This window comes from Pezoporus wallicus, unplaced genomic scaffold (assembly GCF_028554395.1).
Source record: "Pezoporus wallicus isolate ANWC-B61680 ecotype Strahan unplaced genomic scaffold, APGP_CSIRO_Pwel_v1 contig_12044, whole genome shotgun sequence".
Classification (NCBI taxonomy): domain Eukaryota; kingdom Metazoa; phylum Chordata; class Aves; order Psittaciformes; family Psittacidae; genus Pezoporus; species Pezoporus wallicus.
In genome coordinates, this window is record NW_026642180.1 from 872,020 (window position 1) to 882,869 (window position 10,850).

The 10,850-nt window shown below is 50.6% G+C and overlaps 1 protein-coding gene across 2 annotated transcripts in view; it reads right to left on the minus strand.

Moving 5' to 3' along the window:
* The window catches only part of FNIP1 (folliculin interacting protein 1), a 64,644-nt gene extending 53,809 nt beyond the window's left edge, over nucleotides 1–10,835 (minus strand). For both annotated transcript variants that reach the window (XM_057428175.1, XM_057428172.1), the window contains exon 1: nucleotides 10,635–10,835. In XM_057428175.1, coding sequence (XP_057284158.1) covers nucleotides 10,635–10,723 — 89 coding nt within the window. In that variant the 5' untranslated portion in view covers nucleotides 10,724–10,835. The remainder of the gene's footprint in view (nucleotides 1–10,634) is intronic.
* Between the last annotated feature and the right edge of the window lie 15 nt (nucleotides 10,836–10,850).

Below are 10,850 nucleotides of genomic sequence, written 5' to 3' on the forward strand. Positions count from 1 at the left end.
CTGTAGGAACAAGAAGCTTCTGGCTGCCTCTTTCCTGAGCAGCTTCTCAGATGTTCAGATAGCGTCACTGCACTAGAACAAGCTCCGGAGGAGGAGCACGCGCTCCCCCCGTGCCCTGCAGCCTCTGCTCCCTGCACACAGAGCTTATCATCTGTGCCCGTGTGTCATTAACACCTGAACCAACACTGGCTTTCTACCTATTTCTGGAACCAGCTTTCCCGAAAAGGGCTAAACAAGCCATTGAGCCACATCTGGAATGGCAAGAACATTGCCTAGGTAGGTCCTGGAGGGGGGCAGAACAACCAACAAGGACCTGGTTCCCGTCTCATAGTCCCTTTCTCAGGTACCTGCTCACACGTGCTTCCTCTAGACGGATTCCTCGCTCTTAATTACTCCAAAAAAAAACTCAATGTTGAGCCCATTTTCATAGTATCCCAGCCTGGTTTGGGTTGGAAGGGACCTTAAAGCTCCTCCAGCCCCAACCCCTGCCACGGGCAGGGACCCCTTCCACTGAAGCAGCTTGCTCCAAGCCCCTGCGTCCAACCTGGCCTTGAGCACTGCCAGGGATGGGGCAGCCACAGCTTCTCTGGGCACCCTGTGCCAGCGCCTCAGCACCCTCACAGGGAAGAGCTTCTGCCTAAGAGCTCATCTCAGTCTCCCCTCTGGCAGGTTAAAGCCATTCCGCTTGGCCTGGCCCTACAGGCCCTTGTCCAAAGCCCCTCTCCAGGTTTCCTGCAGCCCCTTTAGGCACTGGAGCTGCTCTAAGGTCTCCCCTTCAGAAGCCTTCTCTTCTCCATGCTGAACAAGTAAATGAAAAGGTTTCCTAAGAGGGGAGCATGCGACTGAGCACAGAACTGCGAGAGCCACCACCTCCATAGGTGTGGAGGCTAAAATGAAAACCAAAACAAGCATCTAGCAATGAAAGCAGCTGCTCCCATGGGCAGTGCTCAAACAAACCATACACCCTGCTTGTCTTAAAGTGGGTAATGACACAGGAACCGGGGTAAAGATACTGCTCAGGCTCAAACAGGCACAATGCCAGGACCTAAAGTCAGGGCTGAACTGAGCTCAAAGTTTCTTCATTTATCAACTAAAACAGATGGCAGAGCACTGTAATTTGGCTCCCGTTTCCTTCCAGTTATATATCACACAAACTGAAGGGGGAGAGGGTTTGTGGTACTCTTACAAGTTTTATGTTTTGTTGACATTTCGGCTGGAGCAAGGGAGAGACATTTGAAGAAGCTGCTAACAAGGCACATGCAGATCTGGAGGAGAACCGAGTACCATGAACATGCAGGGCACGAACAGAGCCTATAGCAAAGGAAATATGACTGTTTCTGTGATGTATTTTCATAGACCCATGGAATGGTTTGGGTTGGAAGGGACCTTAAAGCTCATCCAGTTCCAACCCCTGCCATGGGCAGGGACACCTTCCACTAGAGCAGCTTGCTCCAAGCCCCATCCAACCTGGCCTTGAGCACTTCTAGTCATTTTAGACCAAAAATCACTGCTGACAACATTGTGGAAACATCCTGGAGAAACAGAGCAGGAGGAGCAGTGTGTGATGGATCATTTCCACACTTCAGGATGGCTGCTTCCAGCAAAGGGTGCCTCCCACGTCCGCACTCATGCTACAGCCCATCACAGAGGGCTGTCAGGTTATTCACTGGCTCGGGCTGAAGGAGACAGATCTACAGCTGAGCTTGCTGTTACCGAGCAGCACTGGCACCACTGCAGAGTCCTTCACCTATACAAAGCAGGGGCTGCTTTCAAGGCTATAGTTTCACAAACAGATAATACATGAGAGCTGAAGGATACCCAGATTATCTCCCTGGAAGCATGGGGGAAGGCTGTTTAAAATAACCAGCTTTTACGTGTAGTCAAACTGCTTGAAGTCCAAAAATGTAATTACTTCATAAGGGCTATGAAATTACTTATTCAGAGGAGACAAAACCCTATACAAACACAGTGTCCTCACAAATGCATGTTACATGCAGGCACTGTTAATATCCTCCATGCAGTCTGTGTAGTATTGTGTGCTGCAATCCACGTGTTTGAACAAGTTCCTCTGCGATGCAGCGCACTGTGAACACTGGTGTCTGCAGCAGCTATATGGGTGTCAGAACAGAGAGAGCCTGTGCTGCTTCTGATGCAAGCGTGCGGAATCACCTCCATTAAAACCTGCAGTTGGGCACCAAGCAACAGCACAGGGCATTGTTGGAGCAATAAATCAACCCTTCTCCACACAGAGACTACACAATAACTGTTCACACTTGGCGCTGATCAGAACACATGTGGGCATGTATTTTTAAGAGCAAGTGATTGGTCCCACTGAGGGATCCTGCCCCTTCTAAGCGTGATCATCACAGTCACATTCCCGAGGCAGAGCGGGATCAGATGGATGCTGTGCAAATGTGGGTTTTTCCAAGGAGTAATTCCATATGTGAATTCTGTTGCTCAGTGCAAGGTGGAGCAGCTGGTGCCTTTGCAAGTCATATACAGATGAGTAAAATGACTTCCTGTTTTTAATGGGCATGACTTCTCCCAACCCCCAGCAGATACTTCATAGATTAAGGTTCTTTATCTACACCACAGCGTTCTTCAGGTCCTCAGAGACACGCTGTGCTCTTGGCCAGCTCCTAAGCCCAGAACAACCACGCTGTGGATTCGCTGCTGCAGCAGAGCTCTGCATTCTTCCCGACGTTACTCACTAACATGTGATCCTGCAGACGTCCTGCTCCAGATGTAGCAACAGGAGGGAGTGCAGCCTCCCAGCACGAAACCACCGTGTGCGTTACTTTCCACTCCTAAACATTGCTTCTGAAGGGGTCACCACCAGCGTTGGGCCAGGCTCCCCACACCAGCTGCAGGCTCCAAGTCACACTGGAGCGGTTTATCCCAGAACAGAAGCCTGAATTCGGCCAGGCTGTCACCAGCAGCATACCCTAACTCAGAAGTGTACACACAGCGAAGGATAAAGTCCTTTGAAAACACAAGCAGGACGATGCAGCAGTCAAGCAGAGGAGCTGCCCGTCCCAAGGGAGCAAGGTTTACAACGTGAGGCATGTCAACACACCTTTGGGCACCAGAGAACTAAGGGAGGGATTGTTTGAGAGAAGGGGAAGCCCTCACATTGGACAAATGGGTACACACAGACCAGGCTCTTGGCACGTCGTCATAACCCATGACCTCAACCGGAGAAGAAGGCAAAAAGCCAGCACCCTTATGTTTGCAGAAACCCCTTCTTTCAACACTTGCTAGCGTAACCCAAGTGTAAAGAACCATGGCATGGTCACCATATTCCTTCTCCCACAGCGGAGATGATGGGCCAGCTGACACTGTCTCCACAGAACAAGGATCAGAGCAGGGTCCGCCTCAGACCCATGTGGAAGAGGCCAGCAGACATCCACATGTTCCAGAGGGAAAACTGCCACATTTGCTTGTCTGGCACATACAACTGGAAATCACAGAACCATTGAATCCCAGCCTGGTTTGGGTTGGAAGAGACCTTAAAGCTGGTCCGGTTCCAACCCCTGCCACGGGCAGGGACCCCTTCCACTAGAGCAGCTTGCTGCAAGCCCCTGTGCCAAACCTGGCCTTGAACACTTAAACCCAAGCAAAACTCAGAATGAAAATGAAAGGATTCACCTGATCAGCTGGCAAGATCCAAACCAGCACCATGGCCTGAAGGACCAACCAGCAGGGATCCCCAGGGGCAAAAAGGCACCATGGGATTCACTCACCCAGCCTCTCCTCAGAAAGATTTTAACTTAGAGGAAGGAGCTGAACTGCTGGAAGGGGAACCAAGAAAGCAGCTGCTGCAAGGGCAGCTCAGCAAGGCAGGGGACCGCAGGCATCCTCACACAACCCGTGCCATCCCAGGAGGAGGAAGCGGTATCGCAGGCTGGGAGGAAGTCGAAGGCACCAACCTCGTGATGTCCACCAAGGGCAGCGTAGCCTCGTGATGCCAAGTCCTCAAGTCACCGCAAGGTCCCAGCCGCTACGGGGGATGCCAGTGTGAAAGGCAGTAAGGCTGACCCTTAACCTGTGTTAGCTCATTCTGCATCTCTGCCTCCTCCAAAAAGAGCAAGGAACAAGCGAGCAGAGGGCTTTCCCACTGCACTGTCCACATTCCCTGTTCCATGGGAAGAAGCTGAAGCAAAGCAAGGACTTGGCAGGGTGCATTCCCAACAGGGCAGAGGCCAGTTTTCTAAGGCACAACATCAGGTAGTCACAAGCACCCCAATAGCTTTCACATGATTTGGTCATTCTTTGCGTTACATGCACCGAGCGTGATGAGGGCACTGATCCAAGGCAACTCCTTTGGATCTGATAGCAGAAGTATCACCACACGGACCACTGACCCTCTGATCTGCAGCACCTTCAGCCACTGCACAGACCCAGCTCACAGCGCTGCCTTATCTAGCACATCGTTCTGAAGGAGATGCTGGATGTTCTAGCACGTGCCTACCTGGAGAAGCACTTGGGAGACCTACAGTGGTGTCAAGGAGGGCTTGGAGAGAAGTAGTCAAAACCTTCCCTGTGCTCCAGAGGTGCTTACTGGAACCTATTGATTTGCAGGTCTCTGCTTCCAAGACAAAAGCTGCCTGAAAGCACTTGGAAGGTACATAAAAGCTCAGATGACAGGAAATGCACAGCAGAATCTGGCAAAAAGCAATACTTTGGAGAACAGCAAAACACTGCAAAACACAGGCCAAAGTCATCACAGCCACAGAGAAAACTGCACATAAATCAAAGTGAAAAACCTGCTACACTCAAGCTAACGAACGCAACCAAAAAGCCAAACCCAAACTCTTGCAGAGATATTACGGAAGAGATGGATTTTTCTATAAAAGACAAAGCCTAAGGGACATTAAGAGGCAAAAATGAGCTTAATAAAAACACAGGAACATTTCTGATGTTCAAGAATGCGAAGAGCCCTAAAAAATTATGGGACAAAAGCTTTTTAGATTCATCACGGAAATGGAAGAGAGGAAAAGCTGGAGCTACTGCAAAATGAAGAGCAGCTGAAGCTCCTTCTGAAGATAGGCTTGGAGGTGGTGAAATTGCAGGTGTTTTACAACTACTGGTGATAGACTTGCAGAAGGCCAGATGTGAACAAACATCAGAACACAGGACTGCATTAACAGCAGGTCTCAGTCAGGCTGGCTTGATGCACTGACGGCACCTTAAGGAACAGCTTTGAGGAGCCTCATGCTTATGAATGTCCTGGCTGTGCTGCCCACCAGGATAACAGGGCTTGGGAAGGGGTTTGCCTTCCTTGTATGTACACAAACCACTTGCTTTCCATAGAAAAGCCTTGGGCTGGGTGGAATGGGAGACACTGTTTGCTGCAGAAGGTTCAATCACTAAGAATGTGCCCGTTCAGTCGTTGGCTCTGCTCTCCTTCGGCATCTCACGGAGCAGGGCAGCCTGCGGTGGTAACCCCTGCTCTGAGCACAGCAGGAAGGAAGCACAAAGCAGCCCCTGTACCACCACCTCACACACGTCACCAGCGCCTTCAGAATAACGTGAAACCTGATCAAGAACTTGTGTGGGTAAAACTCGAACTGGGAAAGTCAATGTCAAGACAACTTTCATGTTCCTCCTTCACCTTACTCCAGCCTCCACTTTAAAAAGTCCCCAGCTGCACATCCCTAAATGTCTCCAAGTCTGTCTGCAGCTTATTTCAAGAAGTTAGCTCCTGATTCGAGCAGCATTTATGCTTTTACAAGACAGCACACAGCATTTCTGCCATGCAAGAACAACAGCTCTGCAGAGGAACTGCCTCGTGAAGCATCTTTGTAGTGTGCGACCCACTTCCAGCTCTAGGTTTATCGCAATTCCCCTGATGAACCCCACTGCCAAAAAGTATGTGAAAGGAAACAAATCTCAAGATTCCATTTAAAGTCACTGCCACGGAGAATAGAAAGAGCCTGGGCTGATGTGGGACAATGCCTAGACACACTTCAGGAAACACCACTTCGCAGCCAGCCTTAGGCCTTTCTTATGTCAGGAACCTGGCAAACTACTCCCTCAATAAACGAGCAGCATGCATTATAGAAAGACCCCAAAACCCCATGTTTCCAGGATAATGGCCTTCTCCATAAATAAAGAAAACACTTGAAGTTACTTACTCCTGTATCCTCCCCCTTGGAAACCTGCACTCCTCCTCAGAAATACCCAGATAACCAAAGCAAATCCCCAAAGGAAGAATGTGCCTGAAGGAGCTCCACACCACAGGGAAGACTCGAAACTGGAAGGGGTTCTTTCTAGCTTGAACAATTACTCCACAGCTGTAACTCTACAGCAGGTGATTCCACAGGATCAAAACAGTTTGCAAACACCAGTGGAATGCCCCTGGGGGCAAGATGGCTCTTTAGAGCTGCCTAGATTAATATACATATATATACATATATATATATATATAAAAATACATATGTTAAGTGTATATATATAAATATATATATTAAAATGACATTGAAATTTTATTGAGCTGCAGTATGAAAAGAACTGCTAATCAATAACCCCTCTACCCCCCAGCTAGGCGGGAAGCATGTCTAGAGATGCAAGGGAACAAACATCTGACCTTTATACATAAGATGGAAGACGCCACCAAGTCTCCCCCATCCACGCAACCCCAGAAGTACCAGTCCCATAATTCAGTATTACAGGACCATCCCTCTCCCTCTGCAGGAGGTTAATAGTGCTCCAAGGGCCGTTACTCCCTCAACAGACACACTCCTGTGCAGAACCCCTGCTGCAGTCCCTACAGCTGTGCTTACCACTGGAAATAGTGCCCACACATCTTCGTAACAAAGATAGAAAGCCTGAGAGCTGTCAGGATTTACTGAGCCTATTCTGAAGACCACAACTCTGGTATCAGATTTTACCATGTAATACTTTGCAGAAATGCTTGGCTGCTTCTGCTCACTTTAAGGACGCTTTGATGAGATTGTTTCTGTTTTACTAGGGAAATCGATGAGAAAATCGTGGCACAAGGCTCATTCAACTGCTACTTTGAAACGGACAGACGCTTTAGACAGGTAGAGCAGACAGCTCACCTAAAAACACATAAAGCTGCTCACAACAGGAATACTTTGATTCTGAACCATAGAAAACAACAGACCTGAAACCACATACCAGCTATACCAGCCCAAGCCTGGGCTGTGCTGTCACCAGCAGCACCAGTGCCAGATGCTACAACACAGCCAAGAGCTCCTATTTATAGTAAAAGTTACCCTCAGGGGAAATCCACTCACGTGAGGAGTATTTGCAGCAGAGAGCAGGTACCCTGCACCTCGGCACTGAAAGGTTTGCCTCTTCCCTGGAATACCTGCAGGTGTTTCTGTGCTGCTTCTAAACAGATTTTACCAGTGAAGCCTTGAATGTTGAGCTGCACCGAGAGGTTTCTGTCTCAGGGCCAGGCCTGCCAGTTAAACTGGAGCTGGAATACTAATGTGGAGTGGATCTGTTATGATTTCCTAAGGCTTCTGCTGTAAAATAGACTGGGGGTTTTATTTATATATAGAAAATAAATATACAAACATATTTATATACATTTACTTTATATAGTTATATATAAAAACATTAATGTCTCCAGCACTTAGCTCTGATGGATTTTACACAGTCTGGTTAGACCCAAACTCCTGAAGTTCCACAGACAGCACAGACAGAGATTCCAGGCAGGAAAAGGAAAGCCCTAAACAAATCAACAGCAAAACAGAATATGTTTCCACTGAAATGCATTTATTTCTGCAGCATCATAAGCTCTGATTAAGCAGGACTGATGTCCTGGTAAAGCTTCCCAGGAAGCCTGATGAACATGTAAAATGTATTCACAGTCAAAGAAAAGAATAAGCATCAAAATCATCCTTAAGTACTCAGCCCTACTAATGTCACTGCCAGAGGAGTTGGGCTTTTCTCTCCAAGTACATATTATTCACAAAATATATCAAGAGAATCGATGTATTCTTTAGCGTTGTTCTCCTCAGTAAGAGGACAAAGCTTTAAAACTGAGGACAGAAATAACAGCCCTCAGAATAATTCTGTTATTTAGAATATAACCAGATAGCAATACATCAATACACAAACATAACCTTGCCCAAATATAAGTGATGAGGCTGTTGCCTACAAGTGTACCGGAACCAAGAACAGCCTGCAAAGCCAGAGTGCTTGTTCCCAGTCCGCAAGGGCCCGGCTGTAATAAATAACAGCCTGGGTATTGTCCAGGAGTCCCACCAGGAACTGATAAGGCCAAACACAGTGAGGATTAACTGGAGACTTAGCCCTGAATAGAAAATGAAAGCAGCCCTTAGGCAACAGCCCAGGGGGCATCTGTGTTAGTCTTCAGAAAATGGTACTTGGCTCCTGAAGGGTCTCCCACCCATCCCAAGAGCCTCTGCCAAAGAGCCATCAGCCTCCCCCGGGGGGTTTATACCTGTGGGTCTGCAAAACCATCCAAATAACTGCAAAATCACAGCTCACATCACAATGTGAAACAGCGCTACATGAGCAGAGGAGGAAGGAGAAGGCAGGGAATCACAGAAAGGTCTGGGCTGGAAGAGACCTTAAAGTTCAGACTGCTCCAAGCCCCTGTGTTCAACCTGGCCTTGAACACTGCCAGGGATGGAGCAGCCACAGCTTCTCCGTTCAATCCATTCCAGGGCCTCAGCATCCTCACAGGGAAGAGCTTCTGCCTAAGAGCTCATCTCAATCTCCCCTCTTCCAGCGACATCTTACTTGGATTTCACACCCAGTCTGGTGTAGGATGATGCAGGTGAAGAGGGAAGAAGAGACCCTGCCAAGCACTCACTATCACTCCCTTCAACACAGCCTCGATCCCTACATTTCTGCCCCAGGGTATGCACTACAGATGTTGAATCCACACTATCTCCGCATAAACCCATCACTAAGGGAAGAGGCAATTGTACAGAGCAGCCCTCACACCCCTTCCCCACCAAGGGGCTTACCCCAGTTGTTCAGCTGACTTAGAAAATGAAACAGACATGATTAAAATGGTTTTGTCTCTTAAAAAGACCGTTAAAAACAGGAACCACATTGACAAGACACAGCAGAGAGGTGCGTGAGCAGCTGTGAGCAGTGTCTGTACAGGGTGTGTGCCAACAGCTAAAAGCACTTTAGGTACTGCCTGGGAGCGTGTCCTGATTCCATAAGGACTATAAGAGACCCATCAATATCCTGTGAAAACCATGATGCTGAAATCACTGCAGATACACCATGAACCACCTGAATTGCTCAGCTTAAAGGCTGATTCCATAAGGACTGTAAGAGACCCATCAATATCCTGTGAAAACCATGATGCTGAAATCACTGCAGATACACCATGAACCACCTGAATTGCTCAGCTTAAAGGCTGAACCAGATAATCCTCGAGGTCTCTTCCAACCTGGTATTCCATGATTACACCACTGCAGTTAGAAGGCACATCCCACCACACAAAGTTAAGCCACACCAGCCAGAGAACTCCCCTTACAGCAACCCAAGTGCTGATTGATCATTTGCGGGTAACACATTGAAAGAGGGCAGGTGGGAGGAGAGCTTTACCATGCTGTCTGAAGCATTTCAAGCAGCTCATAACTCTCACCAATGAAGCACATTGTATTTGCACCCCATGATCTCTGCAGGCTGCCTCCTCCCCACGCCAGCCAGGACCGGGGCTGCAGCACTCTAGGCACAACCCACCCATGGAACCGCACTTATTACAGACACAAAACTACCTGTTCCTAAGAAAATGAACCCCCGGGAAGCCCATTTACAGGCCTCTGAGCAGAAAACAGAGGGAAGCCGCTCCTTGCACCAAGCCCTGGTGAACTGGGGCCACCCTGTCCATGGGGTTTGGGACCCCAAAGATGCACACAAAGGAGGGTTTGGGACCCCAGAGACACCCACGGGGAGGGTTTGGAACCCCTCAGACACCCAAGGGGCAGGGCCTGGGACCCCACAGACACCCTATGGGGAGGGTTTGGGTCCCCGTGTTCAGGGCTCCGGCTCCTGCCCCCCGCGCTGCCCTCGGCACCTCTCGGCCGATCCAGTTCTGTTGCGGTTCAAACACGACGAATCCCACCAGAAACCCTTCTTTCCCGCTCCGGCAGCGGCCAGAACTTCACGTTCCCGCCCCCCCCCCCTTCCTCCACGTTCCCGAGGCTGCTCCCAAGGGATCCAAGCGGAATGGCGCCGTGCCCCAGCCCGCAGCATCCCCGGAGCGAGCCGCCGGGGGCCGGGGCCCCACACCCGCTCCCGGAGCGGGGGCCGCCGCTGGTCGCGACCGGGCGAATCGCGCAGGAAGGCGGCGCCGGGCCGGGGCTGAGCCCGGCTCCGCACCGGGGGCCGCGCTGAGGGGAGGCAGCGGCGTGAGGGAAGGGGGGAGCACGGCCCAGGCTTGAGGAGAGGCGGCCCCGGCAGGAGGCAGCGCGGCGGCCCCGACGTGGCGGCCCCAAGAGGAGGAAAGCTCCCGCCCAGAGCCCGCCTGAGGGGCCAGAACCGGGGCCGCGAACCGGGGCCGCTCAGAGCCCCCGCGGGTGAGGAGAGCGGGGGGAGCCGCGGGGAACGGGGCAAGGAACTCGGCGGCGAAGTTGGGGTGAGGGGAGGAGGGCGGCCCCGTGCTCGGTTACCTGAAGACACAATCGTCCCGGGCGTCCCTGGCCGGGGAGATGAGCCCGTGCTTCTTGTTGAAGAGCTTCTGGAACAGGGTGGGCGGCATCTTGGTGCTCCGCCGCCGCTGCCCCCGGCCGCCGAGGCGCTGGGCTCCGCGCAGCGCCGTCCCCTCGCCGCGGCTAGTTCCGCCCGCCCGACTCCATTCGGTGTCACAGTCATATGACTCACCCGCC